The sequence below is a fragment of the Neurospora tetraspora genome (genome assembly GCF_033439725.1).
Source record: "Neurospora tetraspora strain CBS 560.94 chromosome Unknown B0H65scaffold_4, whole genome shotgun sequence".
NCBI classification, from domain to species: domain Eukaryota; kingdom Fungi; phylum Ascomycota; class Sordariomycetes; order Sordariales; family Sordariaceae; genus Neurospora; species Neurospora tetraspora.
Window position 1 is genome coordinate 3830288 of NW_026944386.1, and position 17931 is coordinate 3848218.

The 17931-nt window shown below is 48.9% G+C and overlaps 7 protein-coding genes across 7 annotated transcripts; 5 read left to right on the plus strand and 2 right to left on the minus strand.

The window, feature by feature from the left end:
- Nucleotides 1-648: 648 nt before the first annotated feature.
- Nucleotides 649-1833, plus strand: B0H65DRAFT_425547 (uncharacterized protein; the record flags this gene model as incomplete). The annotated part of the gene is made up of 2 exons (XM_062824584.1): nt 649-1182; nt 1240-1833. 2 exons carry the CDS (start codon nt 649-651, stop codon nt 1831-1833), a joined length of 1128 nt encoding a protein of 375 aa, XP_062682107.1.
- Nucleotides 1834-2516: 683 nt separating this feature from the next.
- Nucleotides 2517-3239, plus strand: B0H65DRAFT_549190 (uncharacterized protein; the record flags this gene model as incomplete). Its single annotated transcript, XM_062829637.1, has 1 exon — nt 2517-3239. The coding sequence occupies one exon, from the start codon at nt 2517-2519 to the stop codon at nt 3237-3239; it is 723 nt and encodes a 240-aa protein (XP_062682108.1).
- A 3291-nt stretch (nt 3240-6530) lies between these two features.
- B0H65DRAFT_425324 (putative GTP-binding protein ypt1) lies at nt 6531-7333 on the minus strand (the record flags this gene model as incomplete). Its single annotated transcript, XM_062824566.1, has 4 exons — nt 6531-6731; nt 6797-7024; nt 7094-7141; nt 7211-7333. Coding segments are annotated over 4 exons (600 nt in total), but the record flags the coding sequence as incomplete, so codon positions are not given.
- A 1788-nt stretch (nt 7334-9121) lies between these two features.
- B0H65DRAFT_427387 (uncharacterized protein) lies at nt 9122-10302 on the plus strand (the record flags this gene model as incomplete). Its single annotated transcript, XM_062824685.1, has 2 exons — nt 9122-9512; nt 9608-10302. The coding sequence occupies 2 exons, from the start codon at nt 9122-9124 to the stop codon at nt 10300-10302; spliced, it is 1086 nt and encodes a 361-aa protein (XP_062682110.1).
- Nucleotides 10303-10585: 283 nt separating this feature from the next.
- Nucleotides 10586-12156, minus strand: B0H65DRAFT_207929 (uncharacterized protein). The gene is made up of 3 exons (XM_062821886.1): nt 11656-12156; nt 11509-11577; nt 10586-11397 (listed from the first exon to the last, which is right to left on the minus strand). Exons 1-3 carry the CDS (start codon nt 11911-11913, stop codon nt 10834-10836), a joined length of 891 nt encoding a protein of 296 aa, XP_062682111.1. The 5' UTR covers nt 11914-12156; the 3' UTR covers nt 10586-10833.
- Nucleotides 12157-12922: 766 nt separating this feature from the next.
- B0H65DRAFT_539773 (uncharacterized protein) lies at nt 12923-14465 on the plus strand (the record flags this gene model as incomplete). Its single annotated transcript, XM_062829125.1, has 2 exons — nt 12923-13702; nt 14439-14465. Exons 1-2 carry the CDS (start codon nt 13067-13069, stop codon nt 14463-14465), a joined length of 663 nt encoding a protein of 220 aa, XP_062682112.1. The 5' UTR covers nt 12923-13066.
- A 2214-nt stretch (nt 14466-16679) lies between these two features.
- B0H65DRAFT_466876 (uncharacterized protein) lies at nt 16680-17140 on the plus strand. Its single transcript, XM_062826880.1, has one exon. The coding sequence runs from the start codon at nt 16717-16719 to the stop codon at nt 17044-17046; it is 330 nt and encodes a 109-aa protein (XP_062682113.1). The 5' UTR covers nt 16680-16716; the 3' UTR covers nt 17047-17140.
- Nucleotides 17141-17931: the final 791 nt, after the last annotated feature.

Consider the following 17931-nt stretch of genomic DNA (forward strand, 5'->3'; position numbering starts at 1 on the left):
CAGATCACCGACAGCGGCTTCTCCCGCAGCGTGCCTGCAGCGTGCATCCCGGCGCAGCAATCTGCAGGATCTTGAACATGGCACCGATATCGGCACTATAAAAAGGGTGATGACGCAACGAAGAAAAGACAAAGCACAGAGCATTCAACCTCCGGGCTCCGGGGTGATTACTCCGTTTGGCCGTTCCCGCTCGTCCTAACCCCGATGTCGTCCGGGCCCGGTCTGAGCGGGGTTCCGTGCGGCTCCCGTCCGGGTCCGGGCTCCGTGTGGATCTCCAGATACCTCTACCGGTAGCCAATCAAACAATGCGCCTCGATAAGGCAGCGAAATTTCCGATAAGCACTTTCCAACTCCCCAACGTTCTTTCTGGAATCTTGCGGTTCGACGACCTTCTTTCACGAACAGCTTCGTCCTTCATTTTTTTTCACCTGGATTCTCACGCGCCGGGACGTAGCGCAGTGGTGGTCAATCATCGCCGTCACCAATTCAAACTCGTCAACCACCCCCGAGATTAAATTGGAGACCGATTTGTATACTCACCTAACCAAAGGAAGCGCTGCAAATCTTCACTACTTACCCATCACCAACCGCCATCACCAGGCACTCAGCCAAAACTCAAGCATCGCACTTGTGCTTCATTCACCCAAGATGTCCAAACCCTCAAACAACAACGGAGGCGCAAGCGGCCCCAACGGCAACGGCAACGGCAACGGCAACGGCAACGGCAAACCCCCCGTGGCCCCGGACCTCAACCAAGTCCTCAATTCCGTCTCCCTCTCCATGTCCAAGCACCGCGGGTTGTTGGCTTCTCTTTCCAAGCATCATCGCCCGACTTCGGAGAGCAGCAGTAGCAAGCCCGCCACCACCACCAAGTCCGGGGGATTTTCAACCCTTTTACAACAACAGAAATCTGGATCAACGAACCCCACCACGGAGAAGCAGGGACAAGAGGAAGGAGAGGAGGAGGAGAAAAGAAGGATCCCAGACCACGAAGAGGAGATCAGGTCGATACTCAATCAACCGCCCAATGCTGGACTGGGTTGGGTGCCGCTGTCTAAATCTGATAACGGCACCAACGGTGGCCAAGGAGGGATGGGGAGTAAAGAGGAGAGGGAGTTGAGGAGGAAGATGGGGTTGAAGTGGCAGCCTGGACAACAGGGAAGGAGTGGGCAGCAGCAGGGGGTGGAGGGTGCGGGCATGAAAAGAAAGAAAATGGAGGAGAGTGAGAGCGAGGAGGAGGTGGGCAGGGCGGGGGCTGTTAGGGGGAAGAAGAGGGGTGTTGTTTCTGCAGCGGATTTGGAGGGGGGGAAGGGCCGGGAAGGCAGAGGTGCGGGGAGGGGGAGGCCCGGGGGCGATGCGAAGGGGAGGGGAGCTGTACCTCTGCCTGGGTCGATGCTTGGAGAGAGCAAGGCAGTGGTGGGGGAGAGCAAGGCAGTTGCGGGCGATATCAAGGTGGTGAATGACGGACAGGTCCAGGATAAGGACGAGAAAAATCCTGCTGCTGCTGTTGCTGCTGCTACGGACAAAGCAACAGGAAATGACCAGCATAAACCAGACGCAAGCGCAGCAAGCGCAGAGCAGGAACCAAGTCTGACGACAGCCACGACTCCGCAAACAGAAGATACGCCCAAGTCAGAAAGCGAACCTAGCACAGCTGCTGGGCAATCTCAACAGCAGGCAAAGAAAAAGAAGGAAAACGAGAACAGGAAAAAGAAGAAGAACAAGAAGAAGAGGAGAAAGGCTGTGCAGGCCGAGGGCGGAGAGGGAGCGCCAGTTGATGGGAAGGAGGCGGAGGATGGCGTTGGTGATGGTGATGGTGAAGAGTCAGAATAGGTAGGGAGACGGGATTCAGCTCATGACAATCGAACTGAACAAGATTGTGCTATCCTTGCCACTTCACACGCTGTCCGCATATTCTGCCCTGGTTAGGAAGGCCACGGGCGTCGGTGTTTATGTATGCGGCTGCTACGGAGTTCCGGAGCAGCTTGCAGACAGTGCTGTGTGTCGTGCTGGTTAGCACCTGTCACATGAATTCGTGTTCAGAAAGCTGGTCTTCTCCCCCGGACCTTCCAAGTGCAGTGGTGTCTTTACTTACCTCTACTGTTAGGTACATAAGGAAAGTGCATCCCGCCTGGAACCTGTTCTCTTGGAGTGGTGCCTATATAACGTCGGGTCTGCCCCATTTCGCCTTGATACAAATCTCTTCTTCTTCTTCACCATCCAGCCAGCCTGTTATCTTCTTTTCATCCAGCCAGCTGTATCAAGCATTTACATTGAACATCTATTTTTAATATGGATCCTCTCACTGCTTACTTGTTGTTTTTTTTTCTCCAACGCTTCATCAATCGGCGTATTCGCTCCTTTCCTTAAATTACGGATCACCGGGTTCCCGACATATATCCACCAAAGGTTTGATGATACCATTTCCCATCTTGCAGTGTGCCTCCAAATCTAACCTTTCGAAACGCAGAACACCATCCCAGCACCACCCACGACCGTATCACTACGATACAATGATGTCGTGCAGGACCTTGATCACCCTCGCGACCGTCCTCCTGGCGTCGCTGGTGGCTCTCTTCCCAATCGTTGCCCAAGCCAACGATTGCAAACCTGTCAAGTTCGACGCCGGCGAACCACGCCGAGCTCCCACAAACATGCCCGCCGACGCCAATGTCCTCCAGGCGGTCAACATGACCGACTTTGCCGCCGAGCTCAGGGCCGCTGGCTGGGGTAAGCTACACCTGGGTTATGACAGCTTCCTTCGAGATAATGCCAAGTTCGACCGCAACGAGGTGGCCAGCTATGCGGAGCCCGGCCACCACCAGGGCTACCCCGATGATAACTCAGTGTGGTGTGTGGACTCTGGTGCCAATCAAAACACGTTTGGCCGCGCAGACGCCATCGAGCAGATGGGCCGGTTCTGCGGGCCCGGGAGCCCGCTCTACGGCAAGGTGCTCAAGGGCCCGCTCACGGTGCAGCTTCGCATCCAAACGGTGCCCACCAGCGAGACGCCCAAGCCGCAGGAAGATACAAGGAATTGGTACTGGATGAGCTGGGGCCTGTACGTCGAGGATGGGTGCGAATGGGTGCACGACGAGGAGGAGTGCATCAAGTACATGCACGTGCCGGTTGATGCTTGCAGTTGCTGGTTCGAGAACGGAAAAAAAAGGAGGGGCGGTGATGAATCGGTGTTATGCGTTTTGGGTCTGGATGATGCCTGCATGGACAACATATGCTAAATGTGATGTTGTAGGGTGGTGCCATTAGTGTAAATATCAAGATGGGCCCTCCCCAGCCGAGCCGTCCACGCATCAACAAACAATCTATCCTACCCGTGCAGCATGAGTTCCTGATTGATGGTGAGAACGAGAGAGCAAGTGAGGCATCTGGTGTCCGTCATAGGATGGACGAAATGCAAGATTGAAAAGGGAAACCTGTTGGTGTGAGGAGGAGTAGAGTTTGGTGTAACAGACAAGAGTCCTCCTCACACCAACGGGTAACTGAGGCGGCCCATCTTGAAGAAGCCTTGAAGAGCCACCGGCCAGATGCCCCTGTGCCGAAATGGTCGGATGTTGTTGACTTTGGAACAATGGACGTCCCTCGACGCCCGTCCTTGTCGTCTGTCATCTCCTCACTCTTTCTGGAAACCTTCTGTCCCAGAAATTGTTGTCCAATCAACTCTAATTGGTAACGTGCGATAAGATCTCTGCCGTGCGACACGTTGTACAAACCCAAACTGCCGGATGTCGCTTCTTCCTTCATGATCCTTATCCTCGGTTGATTGTGATTTGTGAGAGAACCCCTTGTCGTTGCAGCCCTGGAAGAGCGTTGGGGAACGCTCTTGCGGACGTTGCTATGTAGGTACACACACCTAAAGTACCTGGTTGAATGCGGTAATCCAATAGTAGGCCACCTAGAGGGTGAGAATGGAGGGAAAGAAGGAAAGATGCAAAAAGAAGGAAAAAAAAAAGAAAAAAAACAGAGGATTGGAAACATCTACCTAGTCTAGCACAGGCAGACTCTCTCAAGTCACCCGTACCCCTTCCATTACTTACTTACTGTATATATAACCGCACACAGATCCCAGCCGAGCACTCAAGCTCTCTAGTGTAATACTCCTGTCTCCCCAATCGAGTTCCTTAGTTTCTTTCCCTCTTTCTCCCAAGTTTCATCATCACCATCACTCCCCCAACCCAAGATTCGGTGATCACTCCAGTTAAAGAAGGCATGTAAAAATAAAACGCAACAAGCCCACTCACTCAACTCAACTCACTGTACCCGCAATCACCTAGTACACTAGGTAAATAACCACAGCCTACTTACCTACAAAACAACATGCTAACCCTCTTTCTTACTCACTACTTGCACCATTGGTTTCCCCCGTCCCTCTCCCTCTCCCTCTCCCTCTCCCCCTCCACACACACACACACACCCTCGTCGGGACGTCGGCCTCACTTATCATCCCAGTCCAGTCCAGTACCATGTGCATGTCCTTTCAGTTCAGTTAGTTTCACACATTCCGTTGTGCTCAAGCCGACAAGAAACACTCACTTACCTACGTACCTACCTACCTACCTACCTTTTGCCGCGGACCCATTTGGCATTTGGCCTGCCACCGTGAAAAAGTGAATGGAATGGAATGGAATGGAATTGGAAAACGACGGACAAAAAACGAAGATTGGTTGGAACGACAGCTGAGAGCTTCGATTTTCCATCCATCCATCCATCCATCCGCACGCAGGGTAAGGTAAGGTAAGGTAAGGTAAGGCATTCTTGAAAGAGTATTTGATTCCTACGAAACGAAACGAAACGGACTTTGTTTCCTACGTAGAGACCTAGAGGTAGGTACCAACTAGTTTGAGTTACCTACCTACCTACCTACTATGCGTGCTGATGAAACCTCGAATGAACATCAACAAAATGTTCACAGCTACCTAGGTATTGATCAGATGAATGGAATATATTTAGTTTTTTCCCTTTTTTTTTTTTTTTTTTTTTTTTGGACTATGCACATATGGAAACTATTACTGTGTACGTGCTTTGGAAAACAAGTCACCTGCTAAGTCCCTTCTCCTTTTGCAAGTAAACCAAAAAAGCAGTGACTGGCTCTGTTCCGCCCTCTCCGCTCTACGCCGGTCTATTATCCTTCCATTCCACGAAAAATACCTACCTACCTAGGTATAGACACAACTATTCTAGAACCTAGACCTCCGGCTCGGGCGGATGGCATAATATGCGTAGAATGGTTTCGGCTTTGTCTACTATAGCTTCATGTTGTTTTGGGGGGCCAATTTAATCTCTCGCTCTCTACCTACCTACTGTTGGCAACGCACATATGCGAAGAGGGGACCGACCATTGGGTACTAGGAGAGGATGTACGGTACCTATGGCACACATTCACCACGGAGAGGAGCTTGACAAAGATGACAAGTCGATCTTGTCTACGGTATGGTTGTGAAGCTTAATGACCGAGTGTCTTTTCAAGCCGTTGATGCTCGATTGATGCTTGAACACAAAACCTCGACCCTGATACGGCTGGCCATACTTTCCTTTTATACAAGGGGCATTTGCCGACGACTGGAGTTCTCATCAGTAGGTATATTACTGTTTAGACCCTGGAGAGTGGGTTATCCACAGCAGTCTGTTTTGATCACGGCCGTTGGATCAGGCGGCATGATATCGATAATATGTTTAAAAGATCCAATTAGACTATCGAAATCTAGAATTACCAATCCGTTGCCTTGAGAAACAAATCATCAAGCCCGAGTGACTATCGAGGGCGTCTATGTCTGGATCATGGCTTGTAGGCTGGTGAGCGTGTGTTTGTGCATGGGTGTGCGCGTACGTGTGGTTCTTCCTGGTGTAAATGTGCTGCTGGTCGTCTCTCCAGAACATTTCCTTTGAGAGAGAGCTGTGACAAGGAAAAATAAGCGGGTTTGCCTCAAAAACACAAGAAATAGCAAAACAGTAGCTCCTTAAAAAGACCAAAAGTAACAATGTGTTAAAAACCCGTGCCGCGTCCTCAGTTATGCCCAAGATCGAAAATACACACACGCAACACACAACCCCCCAAACGTAAGGGTTCGTGGAAGCTCTCTAAACAAGCCCACCGCCCCATCCCGAGTCCCAGCCAGCCCACACTCTTTCCCCCCTTTGCCCGTTGCCAGGAATCGTGACGTGCACCGATGATGAGCCAGCTATTAGGCTCCTTTTTGCGGTGCGTTTGATCGCCATCCTCTTAGGCCCCACCCTATCCTGTCCCGGCAAGCGCAAAAGGGTCCGCGGAGCCGTGATGAATTCCCAAGGCAACATGTTAAAGCAGCCTCAAGTCTCCCCCTAGGTCCCTCGCAAAACCACAGAAGCAGAGCCGAAATAATTCCCAACTGAGATCCCATTAGAGCAGTATTTGCATTACAGCTCAACCCAATGTACACGCCGTAACATCCAACCGCACCATCATGTCGTCAAAAACCGTCCGATGCAGAACCGTAACGCCGAGAGCGCAACCAATGCCGTGGGGCATAGACGCTTTAGCAGCAGCCGCCGGAAGAGTTGTTGGAGACGCCGTGGCCGGGGGAGACGTTGACGCTGGCTTTCGTGTTGTTGGTGGCGATGGAGCTGCCCATGCGCTCCTTGATCTGGCGGGCCATGGTAAGGAAAGCTTGCTCGACGTTGCTGGCGTTCTTGGCGGAGGTCTCGAGGAAGGGAATGCCCAGGCTGTCGGCGAATTCCTGTTGGTTGATGTGTAAGTACGTGGCTTAAAACGCGTTTCTTAGGGTTAGGGATGGCTGCGTACCTTGGCGACTGTGTACTCGACGACCTTCTTGTCGGTCATATCGCTCTTGTTGCCGACGAGGAGCTTGTTGACACCCTCGGTGGCGTAACGGTCAATCTCCTGAAGCCATTGCTTCACGTTGTTGAAGGAGTCCATATCCGTGACATCGTAGACAACGCAGATACCGTGGGCGCCACGGTAGTAGGAAGAGGTGATGGTACGGAAACGTTCTTGGCCGGCGGTATCCCACTAGATTGGACGACTTGGTCAGCGACTCGGAATTCCCCAGGTGTCAAGGGATGTCGGGGGGTTGCTTACGATCTGAAGCTTCACGGTCTTGCCATCGAGCTCGATAGTGCGGATTTTCTAGCCAAACGGTCAGCATGTTGAAGGGGGTCGAACGGATGTGTCGCGCAGACGGGATATGGGACGTACGAAGTCGACACCGATGGTGGAGATATAGGACTCGGTGTAGGTGTCGTCGGCGAAACGAAGGAGCAAGCAAGACTTTCCGACACCGGAGTCACCGATGAGGAGGAGCTTGAAGAGGTAGTCGTATCTGATTGCATCGTCAGCAGGGTTCGTTGAAAGGGTGGTGGCGGTGATGGGTCGAGGCGCGAAGGGAAGGGAACGACGCCGGGCGATGAGGGGAAGCGGTGGGCAGCCTGAATGTCAAACGTGTTAGCAATCATGGAAACAACATGATACGAGCGGCGGCGATGAGTGTAGGGCGGCCGCGCGGCAGTAGCATAGGGAGATATAGGAAAGGCAGATAGGACAGAGAGCGACAGGAGGAGACCTGATAAACTTACTACTCAGGGTTCATGATGGGCAACGAGGGACGCGATATGCGATGTGGTGGTGTTGGGTTGTTGGAAAGCGAAGAATTAAGGCGGGTATCGTAGAACGGTGGTGGAGCGAAAGATGGATGGCTTTAATGAGATTAGTTGTAGGTCGTTGGTCGTGTCTTGGGGGGTGGGTGGTCTGTTGGTTGATTGATGATGTGGAGGATAGGTGGAAAGGCAGCAACAGCACGCAGAGCGACAGAGGGCCGGGCAGTTGATGCCGGGCGGAATGGGAGAGCGCCCTGAGTGGCAGTGGCAGCCCCCACACACTCAGTGGAGGGCAGGCTGGCTCACCAGTGACCAGGCCGCTCAGCTGCGTCAAGGCGTCAGAGGGTCCCGGTCCTGGTGATTGGCGACTGGCCAAGAGGCGGGACACCATCCAAAACAGGGGACTCAGGCGGTGACGACGCACGTGACGCTGCCGCCTCCTGACACTTTCACACTTCAGTCGAAGTCTTGCACTAACAATTGTTGGTTCCCGATGATGTGCATTTCACAGCCAAACAAATCGGAAAAATAAACAATGATGATGAAATGCGGTTGAAGATTGCAGGTTATTGTCCGTCCAAGAGATAACAAAGTACGTCTACTATTTTTTGCTCTGCTCTGCCTCGAAAGTCAAGGACTCTTTTTATTGTTCCCATGGCTTTGTTAACGTGGACTTGGGGGCTGGGCCACCTGAGCGGTGTCCACATGGGCTTCCATTGAATGAATGAATGATTCCCTTTTGGATCTCGGAGCAACCTTGATTCACGTGCAACAAGATCGATGTTGGGTCGGTATATTAAAAGGAGTGCGCCATACGAAGGCCCGAACGAAGGAAAAGCCACGGCCGATAGTCATGGAATGGTTCTTTGCATGGTCGGCCCAGCGAACTCTTGATTCTAGGAAGCTTCTAGCTTTCGCTTTCGTCCAGCACCCTTCCACTTTATGCCGATAAGATAAGGCTCATGTGAAACAGGTGTGCCAAATGGGACCTAAAAGTCGCTATGTATCTCACAGCAATCCTTGGGTGGTTTTACTATATGTAACTATGTTGTCCTTAATAGTCTCCCGAGCTTCTGAAACTAAGATATTCCATCAAATCGACCATGGTGGTCTGGAATACGAACCTGGTGGGTTGAAGAAGAGGAGCAAGATCCAACCCCACAAACCGTCGCTATCCACATTCCGGTATCTGTCCGTGAACAAGCCGATCCAACCGATTACCGATAACACGCCCGGCCCTCTTATCAGCTTTATCTACACCACTTCCGAGCCAATCCGTCACTGACATCATTCCACCCTGTGCGGCACCCTTCATCAGACTCACAACCACTCGGCTTTTTCACACTTTACAATTCCGACCTACAAAGCGCTGCGCGTGCAACCCGGCCTTATCTTGCATTCCAGCCCTATACACTACACTGTCCATCTCGGCGCGGCGTTTTCCGACAGCCCACGTGGCGAGTCCACTCCTACCGTCGGCCCAGGTACCCGACGACTAAGTGTTAACACCACCATGTCGGCGCCCACGAGGATACGAATAGCCGGTGGTGTGGTGGGCAAACAACAACCATCACAATGTCGATCCTACTTCCTCTCCAACCGGCCACCAACAAACTCGCCGGCGCAACGACAACCGACTTCAACACAGTCAACGACTAAATCACCAACAAAAGCCGCCAGCGCATCATCGTCACCCGCATCCGTCGCAAACACCACCACCAACAAGCGCTCAACATCCACCCTCCCGGAAACGAAACCGCGCAACCTTCCCGAAACCTGGTTCAACCCCAACAACGTCCAGATCCCCGCGAAAACAGAATCCAGCAACGATGAGATCCGACCTCCAGATGGTCCCGGCGGGCTGAACAAGCCCCCAGACGAGCGCAAAGTCAAGCTAGGCAAAAGTGCGACCCCCCCTCCCCCCTCTACCCCCTTTCCCCCCTCTACCCCCTTTATCCCTCGATCTTCAACAAACTAACACCATCCTTTCCCTCAACAGCCCTCCGAATCCTCCAAGCCCATCTCCCCACCATCCTCCAATCCCCCCTCCCCACCTCCATCCTTTCCCCCCAAATCTCCCTACACCTCTTCCCCTCCACGCACCCTTACCTCCCAACCGTCACCGGCCGCGTCGCCTACATCGCCGCCCTATGGACCGCCCCGCTAGCCTGGAACCGTCTCCCGATAATCGGCAACGTCCGCCTCGAGATCCTGTCCGAACGCATGGTCGACCGCCCCATCTATAGTCCCCCGTCGCAGAACCGGCGCATTGGCGCTTTTGGCGAGCAGTTGATTGTGCGCTGGCGGACCATCGGCAAGAGCAAAAATTGGGGGTTGAGTTTCATCAATGGCAGCGAAGGAGGTGACGCGAAGGGGGTTAGGGAGACGGAAAAGGGAACGACGGAGTATAAAGCGCCGGTAGGCGATGCGGAGCCTTCGGCGGGGAGGGATAATAAGAAGTCGGAGTTTACGGGGCTGTTTATCTTTGAGTTTGATGAGGAGGGGAGGATATTGAGCCATACGATTGAGCATGCGCAGCAGGATGGGGAGGTTGAGAAGGGGGTGGGTGCTACGGTGGTTGGGTTGACGGATTGGTTGTTGGGCGGGATGAAGGGGGCGAGGGAAGGGGAGGGGGGAACTTGTCCGGCTTTTACGGGAAGGCAGGGTGAGGGAGCTGGTGGTGAGGTGAGGTGATGATGGTAGCGAGTGATGGGGAGTATGGCGTAGGGTGATGGAAAAGCTCCGGGGTTGCTGTGTTTTGGGATGAATCATGATGATGAGGATGATAATGAGCGACCTTCTTACGGCGAAGTGGTCCCCCGCTCTCAAACCATATTGAGGCTGCCCTATGGCAAGCATTGTTTGTACAACATGTATTTTTATATTTATGATATCCTCTCACCCCTTTTTTTCACATAATGTCCACTTTCTCTCTATGTACAATTCGCACTAACAGTCAATTGGAACCAAAAAATGATTTTCAAAAGTTTTATAAATTCAAACGAACGGTAACGACAGGACGGCAGATTCCTCAGGCTTCTCATCTCTCTTTTGGAAGCTCCCCCCATGTCCAAGAAAAAAGAGACAGCAACCCTCCTCCACCAAAAATGTGGCATGTATAGACCGCATTGCCTTTCCACCAGATACCTTACCCAACCCCTCCCCCTTCCCCTTCATAAGGTATCCAGTGTCAATTCACCCAAAAAGGCAAACATCTACACACCCCTAAACAACAACCTCCGTATCACCCCCCATCTCTCCACTAAGCTCCCTACTCGTCGGCCCCCTTCTCTGCGCGCCCTCGGGAACCCCCTCCTTCTTCGCGCCATTGGCATTGACAGCACCAACATAGCTCACCAGCGCGTTCCTCGCGGCTTCCACCACCTTCTCCGCATGCGTCAACGCATCTCGCAGGCTTTGAGCAATCTGATCCAATTCACCTCCTTCAGTCTTGACATTCTTCTGTTGTTCGGAAGTGGTGTAGGCAGCTGAATCGCCGTTAACGGATGAGGCGGTCGTAAAGGCGGCGTTGGTGGGGGAGACAGTGGTGGTGTTGGTGTTGGTGTTGGTGGTGGAGGAGGAAGAGGAGGAGGAGGAGAGGCTGTTGTCGTAGTTGGGACCACCGCGCTGTTCTTCGAGCAGCTCGCGGATGTGACCGTTTAGCCAGATTCCCGAAAGCTGGGCGTCGGTCATGTCGCGGGCGCCGGAGATGCGGCCGCGGCAGGTGGGTTTGGAGCAGAGGCAGGTGAAGGGTTGGGCCATGGTGTATTCAGTTGAGGGGTAGAAGAACTGTTTTGCAGAGAGAGAGCATATCTATATTAGCTTGTGCCGAAATGGGGCTGGATTGGATTGTGTTGTTGAGGAGTGATGGACAGTGACAGAGGTGGATGGATAGCTTACGGTCAATTCCTCGCCAATCTGAATCCCTTTCGGGCCGGCGATGACGTTCATGTTACCCGTGTCGAAGATCTATTTTTCAGTCAGTTGCCTATTAAGGTGCTAGGTACCTTGCTACAGCGGATGACTATCCCGGTGGACAAAACATACAAGAGACGGCTCGCAAGAGTGGTTGATATACAGCAAGTCGCTGTTCAAATCCAGGTGCTTGTCACGGCCACACTGGACGGTAGCATACGACGGCTTCTCGGCCGGCGTGCATGGGGGGTACTCGAGCTTGGCGAACAGCGCAAAGGGAGGCAGAGCAATCTTGGAGATGCTCTTGGACGTGAACTCGGCCTCGTTGACGATGAGGTGAAGACGGTCCGGGTGGGAGGGCTGGACCCAGTGGGGCTTGATGGGTGCCATTGTGCCGTTATTTAGAGGTAGTAAGTATACACCGGATTCTTAGAAAATAATAATAATAATTGGACGGTGTTGCTGTATGCCCTCCGCTTTGGACAGATGTTGTGGTGGTGGTGGCACCTCGGTTGTTGAGGAAGTTGAGTGGTGGTGAGGGTGGTGGTGATGTTGAAGATGGATGGTAGGAAAGAAGAAGAAGGAAAAGAAACAACAAGAAATGATACCAGGTGACCGGGGAACGCCGCGTCTTATGGGAATTTCTTGATTCTCCAAACCCAACTCAACCATGCATGCACGCGACTCGAGTACCATCCAACATCTCAAAAAGCTTTCCCACGGCCTCTCTCGGCTTTGGGGGAAGATGTGCCAACTCAAGGCGGGGGATGGATACCTACTCTACATGATGATGTGGGATGTAAGACTGGAGCATATGACAATGGGAGGGTCCATATAATCCATACCAAATCTATAACACGGGTCCGGGGACTTATTCATGTGCCTTGTCCTTCCTTGTGAAAGAACGGGGAAACTGATGGAGTGGGATGGATGCCATGATGTTTCTTTGTCCTGTTTCTTGTGTCCTTCTCTCGCTGTTCAGTGTTGTAATTCGGCCGAGTCAGACGGACGGCGCGCGGAGGGTGGCGTTACGGCACTTCATCCAGGCACCCCAAAACCGCAACTCAATGGCATAAAGAATGGCATGTGCTTGTGAATTGATGATGGACACCTGAAGATCGAGATATATGGCGGGGTTGCGTGTTTTAGCATCGGATCATGGCGGGGTGTTTTTATGGGGGAGTCTTTCCATTTCCCTCGGTGGGAAGGAGTTCACACGATTGACCAATAACAGTGATGGAAATCGACTGAAGTGGATAGGATGCACGTAATTGTACAGTGGGAGGCCTTGGCAGCATGATTTGCGCTAAAAGCTGCGCGCTGCAAGCCCCCCCCAAGCCCTAGCGTTCCAACGCTTCCAGGGCTGCAAGGGGTCCTCTTTTTAAACAACCGAGGATGAGCATCATGAAGAAAGAAGCGACATCCGGCAGTTTGGGTTTGTACGACGTGTTGCGCGGCAAAGGTTTCATCGAATCGGGTTGGACGGCATGGAAGTTCTGAGTTTTCTAAAACGAGTGGATGAGAGACAACAACGGGAGTATCAATGTCGCATAAGACCTCGCGCCTGACTTCCACTTGGACATCATCGACGGCACGATGGCATGATGTTCTGTTCCCGGTTATTCGGACTCGATCTGGAGATGGGTCTGTCCAGTTTCATCCTGGATGGACAACACAGACGATACACCGCCAAAAAGCCGGGCTAACAAGCGAAAGCCCCAGAGTTGTACTCCCGCTGTACGGTGTCGAAGGTTCGATGATGACCCCGGAGACGGGCGAGCTCTGCGAATACTGCGCAGCCAGCGACTTCGAGCCAATGCGCCTCCTGACCCTCCAAGGCTTACAGGCATTGACCCACGGGAAAGATCTCCTGGCGGAGTCTTCGTTTTCCTATGATTCTTACGAAGGCGTGATTCAGTATTCGAGGCCGGGTCTTGGGCGAGATCAAAGGTTCGGAAAACAAAGTCGCATCGACAGCTCCGCAGCCAGTTGTCCCTTGTGTCAAGCTATCTCAAGCTTGGTCAGAACTTCGGGACTCTATACAGCCCATCGTGAGTTCTTCGACGGTGACCCAGATTTCTCGTTGAGCATCTATTGCAACCCGGTGGATAGACCTGCGATTGAGATACCGAAATGCGCCCGTAACAACACAACACTACGAGAGCTTGAAGCTGAAACAGTGAGATCTAACCAGTCTCCGCCTGCTGCACTCCTGGTTTTTTATTTTTTTTCGGAAGGATATCCTTGACGTGGAACGCACCAGTGACTGCCTTTAGGCCCAGATCGGCTGCCTGCCATTCAGGCTCCTGCACAGAATTTAACAGAGATTTCAGTACATTTATCACAGGGCTAGCCTATGATGTAGTTGCACTACACTAACTGCACATGTGCCATGCCAGAGCTAGTGCCATAGCCTAGAGCTATATACTCATATACTAGTCATATGTCTCAGTTACGTGTAGCCTCACGTGCGCGCGCACGGACTAGCCTACTAGGCTCCCGCATATATAGCTAATCCTCTACATATACTTCCCTTTCTCTCCTTCGTACAATAATATATTTTTTACCCTACCCCTAATAATACCCTCTTACCCTATAATAATTTATTATACTTAATTATTATACTATGTGCACTTACCTTAAGGAAGAGTAATTATAATAATTTTAATCATTATGACGTCGTTAATTTAGTATTATCGATTCATAATTAAAATTTGTCCTTATACAATTAAAACCCTATATTGTAATTCTAACTTCGAATTAAGTAAATTACTAAGCCGAATATCGCTATCAAATAATTCGTACTCTCTTTTCCCTTTTTACCTACCCGGCGTATTAATTTAGTAATTAATATTTAACAATATTATTTTATACGCTCCCCTAATAACTGATAATTTTATTATTATTACAATTAGTACCTTCGCTATTCAAAATCCGGTTAATTAGGAATATTACTTTAATATTATTTGAAAATTAAAAGTTATATTATATATTTTAGTCTACTTATATTTAATTTACTATATTATCCTTTAATTATTATAATCGGTTAGCTCTTCTAATAATAATCTTATTATTGCAAAAAAATTTAGGATTGAATATACGTTACTAATTCGCTTCCTAATTAATTAATAGCCCAACCTAAAATTCGAGCTCTATATTAATATTACTATATTATAATAGGAAATTATATAAAATAATAATATAAATAATAATATAAATATAAATCCGAATTAGATACTTAAGCGCTGTCTAATAAATCGCTTATTTTTAAATTAATATACCCTAAGCAATTTTAATAATTATACGAAGCTTGCTATATAACCGGTTAAAGAATTCCTCTTTATAACGTATATTGATATCGTATAAATAATATTGAATACTATAATATAATATTAAAACCCTCTTTATATAAATAAAGCCCAAATCGCCGATATAATACTACCCTTCTAATATTAAAAAATTATCCGCTATAATACTATAAAAGATTCGACCGTTATTCGCCGAACCTTCTTAATTAGTATAGATATATATAAACCGGCCCGCAATATTGACCATACTAAGTATATTTTAGGAGATAAATTTCTTATAGTAAATATAAGCTGTTTATTTACTCTTTTCTACTTTCGTAGGGAAATACTTTCCGTTAAATATACTAAGAGAATATTTAAAGTATAGGAAATATTTAAAAGATATCCGGACCTTATTTTAGGTTTTATAAGGAGGAGGTACCACATTTACGAATACTAACCACTTTAAGGCATAAATAACTTCGTAAAAAATTCTATATAATAAATTAAATTAATTAATAATCAATTATGTAATATTAAAAGGAACTAACCGGTAAATAATCTCTTTACTATAATAATAATTCTAAATAACCGCTTCTATAACCTCCCCTTAATTAAAGATTTCGAGCGCTATTAATAATTTCATTATAATAAGGATCTATTGACTATCTTTCAAATTACCCTTGCGAATAAAACGCTTATAGAACTCCTAGAATAGAAACCGATTTATTCTAAAATAAAATTAGGATATTCTCAATAGTAACCAATTTAAAGCCTTCTAAATTCGCCTATATAATTCGGTATATTCTATATTAAACCGCTATATACTATTAAGAATATAAGTGATAAAATTATACTAATAAATAATAGATACAACTATTCCGACTATCGCTATTAGGGTATTATTTTCTATATCGTTATCGATTTTATTATTAAGTACGAATAGTACTAAATTAATAAAGGCATTATTAATTATAAAAATATTTCTAAAGTAATTTTACAAAACGATTCAAAACGGTTTTTAATAAGAACGAATAAATTATTATAATCCATTTTCGTAATATTAAAATTGAAGGAAATAATCGGGTAAAGAAGGACGATAAATTAAATATAATAAGGAGGAAATTCTTATAAGGGGTTACAAGGCTCGAATACTAACTGAATATACTAGAGTTCCTTAGAATTTATAGAGTATTATAGAGTATAAGAGGTAAATATACGGTATAAATTATATTTTTGAACGTATATACATTTTATCGGTTTGTATGATCATACCAAAAAATATACAATTTTTTAGCTATATATAACCCTAACCCGGGCAAGGCTATGCGAGGCTGATATAAGGGGGTCGTAAATTACATTTTCTCACGGCAACCGGCCAAACGATACCACTTTTGTACGGTTTTCGTAAAAAAACGGTCGTATAGACCCCTTTATACGGCAACCGTACGAGAACAAACGCAGTCTTACGCGGCAGCCGAGTCTCACGTTATTCGACTGCTTTCAGACTCTGGATCCGGCAGAGGATGAAAATTTCAGCGACACCAACATCAACAGACCACGTAGCCTCTTTAGTGGGCGCGAGAGGCCGGCCATCATTGATCCTGACCTGCCGCGGCGCTAGCTACATACTTGTTTGGCGGACCACAAGGATACTTGCCCTCTGTATAGGAGCCAGAACAGAACAGCTTCTACCTTTCGCCTCATCGATACGAGCACCAGAGCAGTTGTTGAGTTCACGAATCACCGTCTTGGGGATATCCAATATGTAGCTCTCAGCTATGTATGGGGCAACGGGCACAAAACTACCTTGAGGCATGACACTCTCACTCAACTACAGTTAGTTGATTCCTTACGAGTGGTTGGACCGCAGACAGTGTTAGATGCGATCAAATTGACCTCTGACATGGGTATTCATTACCTCTGGGTGGACGCTTTCTGCATCATCCAGGACGACGAAAATGACAAAGCCGCCCAGCTCCAGCTGATGGCTGAGATCTATCAATATGCCCTCTTCATCGTTGTGGCTGCTGTCGGCAACGACGCCCAAGCAGGGCTTCCAGGAGTCAGCATACCAAGGGAAGCTATTCAACAAAACGTTTTGGTGAAAAAAGCAGAAAGTCCAGAACTGGTGTTCATTACATACCACCAGGGGCTGCATCCAAGTATCCATTGCGGCGCTTGTTCATGCTCTCTATCCATACTCCCAGATAAAGCAGTCGGGTATGTACCATGAACAGGGGAGGAGATAGGGCAAGCCAGGGGAATCGGCTCAATCGAGTCGCTGGACTGGAAAGCAGGAGTTCAAGTCACTATGGGCAGTCTTTGTGTCAATCTCCTCCCACTTTTTGCACTGTCGACATCTCCATAGCAATTGCTTGTCGGTGACGGTGAGGACGCGCCGGGACAGGACCTTTTTTTGCAGTGTCCATCCATGGGTAGACCAGTCATAGTCTCTCATCTTGTCCCGCGGTGCGAGTGTCGACATGAGCCATATGTGGTCAGCTCTGGATCAGCTGCACTTTGCTGCTGGCCCCTTGATACTGCTATCGGAAGGAACGCTGTTGTTGACTGTATAGCTCCGCCGGCACAGATGTCGAGCTGGATGAATATCGGAGAATTTACCAAACGAAGGAAAACTCGCTTGAAAGAAGATAATGACAGGGGGAAAAAGGAGATTACCTGGCGGTTTTTGATGGGGACTGATGATGCAAGTGGGAAAGAGACGGGAAGAAAAAAAAACATACAACACCAGGGATTCGCTGGTCGTCACCGACCCAACTACTAGTCTGGCCCTCACTGGCTTATCTATGGGAGAGCGGACGGGATCCCGAGTTTTCCAGTGGGTATGGTCGTATGTGATAGTATCTATCCAAGATTTTACCTTATGTCCTTCACGTGCGTGCAGGTTTGTTATCATCGGACTTCGTTTTAAGACTTCCAGGTTTGGGTGCGTGTCAAAGAGATAAGTATCTTTCAATGACCCTTCCTACTTCACAATTAATGCGACTTTGATATCATTATAGTACCAATCTTTTTGTTCAAAGCTGGGGACTGGTTCTCTCTGTTGGTTCTCCTTAGTTGGTTGACATCGACGGACACCTGCATTTGGTTAAGCTGG

Bases quoted from the DNA above. Each gene is read 5' to 3' on its own strand.
- B0H65DRAFT_207929 (XM_062821886.1), bottom strand. From the start codon at position 11,913: ATGGCACCCATCAAGCCCCACTGGGTCCAGCCCTCCCACCCGGACCGT. The intron at 11,578-11,655 runs GTATGTTTTGTC...ACTGAAAAATAG, and splicing joins ACTCTTGCGAGCCGTCTCTT to ATCTTCGACACGGGTAACAT. The intron at 11,398-11,508 runs GTAAGCTATCCA...TCTGCAAAACAG, and splicing joins AGATTGGCGAGGAATTGACC to TTCTTCTACCCCTCAACTGA.
- B0H65DRAFT_466876 (XM_062826880.1), top strand. From the start codon at position 16,717: ATGGGTATTCATTACCTCTGGGTGGACGCTTTCTGCATCATCCAGGAC.